Here is a 743-nt window from a genome sequence, read left to right on the forward strand (position 1 = left end):
GCCCGCCAGGATGAGCGGCTCCGGCCCGGAGGCGACCCGGCCCGGCGACGGCGCGGAGGTGCGGCTGCAGGAGGCCGAGCAGGACTGGGCGGCCGCCAAGGCTTTCTACGACAACCTGGCTTCCAAGAGACCCCGGCCGGTGAGTGCGGGCGGGACGGGGACGGGGACTGGGACGGGGACGGGGACGGGGGGGTCCCCGAGGCCGGGGACACCCCCGAGGCCGGGGGCTGCGGGCCGGCGCTACCCTCCGGCCGCTCCGCAGCCCAAGCCCCAGCACGCCATCACGGTAGCGGTCTCCTCCCGAGCCCTCTTCGACCTGGTGGAGGAGCGGCGGATCTACGAGGAGCACGGCTTGGAGAAGTACGTGGAGTACCAGCAGGACAACGAGAACGTCACCCTCAAACCCGGACCGGCTTTCTACTTCGTCAAGGTACCCGGCGCGAACCGGGGCGGGCTGGCCCGGCGAGGGTGGGGGGGGTGGGGGTGCTGCGGAGGATGCTGCGAGGCCAAATTTGGGGAAGAGGAAGAGCCCGAAGCCTCCTCGGGCGGGGCTGACCCTGCCCCGCCGAAACGTGCCGGGGACTCGTTCCCTCGGCGGTGGGCTCGCCGCGGCCGGGGAGCCCGGCACCACCTCCGCATCTCCCCGCCACCCCCGGGCACCCCTCCTCTCTGCCCCCCCCCGCCGGCACTAACGCTGAGCGCCTGCGGGACATCCCGGACTGCCGGCCTCACCGGCACCGGCG

The 743-nt window shown here is 74.2% G+C and overlaps 1 protein-coding gene across 1 annotated transcript in view; it reads left to right on the plus strand.

Annotated features, from left to right (window-relative positions):
* The first annotated feature begins 7 nt into the window (after window positions 1-7).
* LOC104831221 (cytosolic 5'-nucleotidase 1B-like) overlaps window positions 8-743 on the plus strand; it is a 6819-nt gene continuing 6083 nt past the window's right edge. The window contains exons 1-2 of the mRNA XM_010566642.1: window positions 8-139; window positions 263-430. Coding sequence (XP_010564944.1) covers window positions 11-139; window positions 263-430 — 297 coding nt within the window. The 5' untranslated portion in view covers window positions 8-10. The remainder of the gene's footprint in view (window positions 140-262; window positions 431-743) is intronic.

Source organism: Haliaeetus leucocephalus, unplaced genomic scaffold (assembly GCF_000737465.1).
Source record: "Haliaeetus leucocephalus isolate CR32 unplaced genomic scaffold, Haliaeetus_leucocephalus-4.0 Scaffold217, whole genome shotgun sequence".
NCBI classification, from domain to species: domain Eukaryota; kingdom Metazoa; phylum Chordata; class Aves; order Accipitriformes; family Accipitridae; genus Haliaeetus; species Haliaeetus leucocephalus.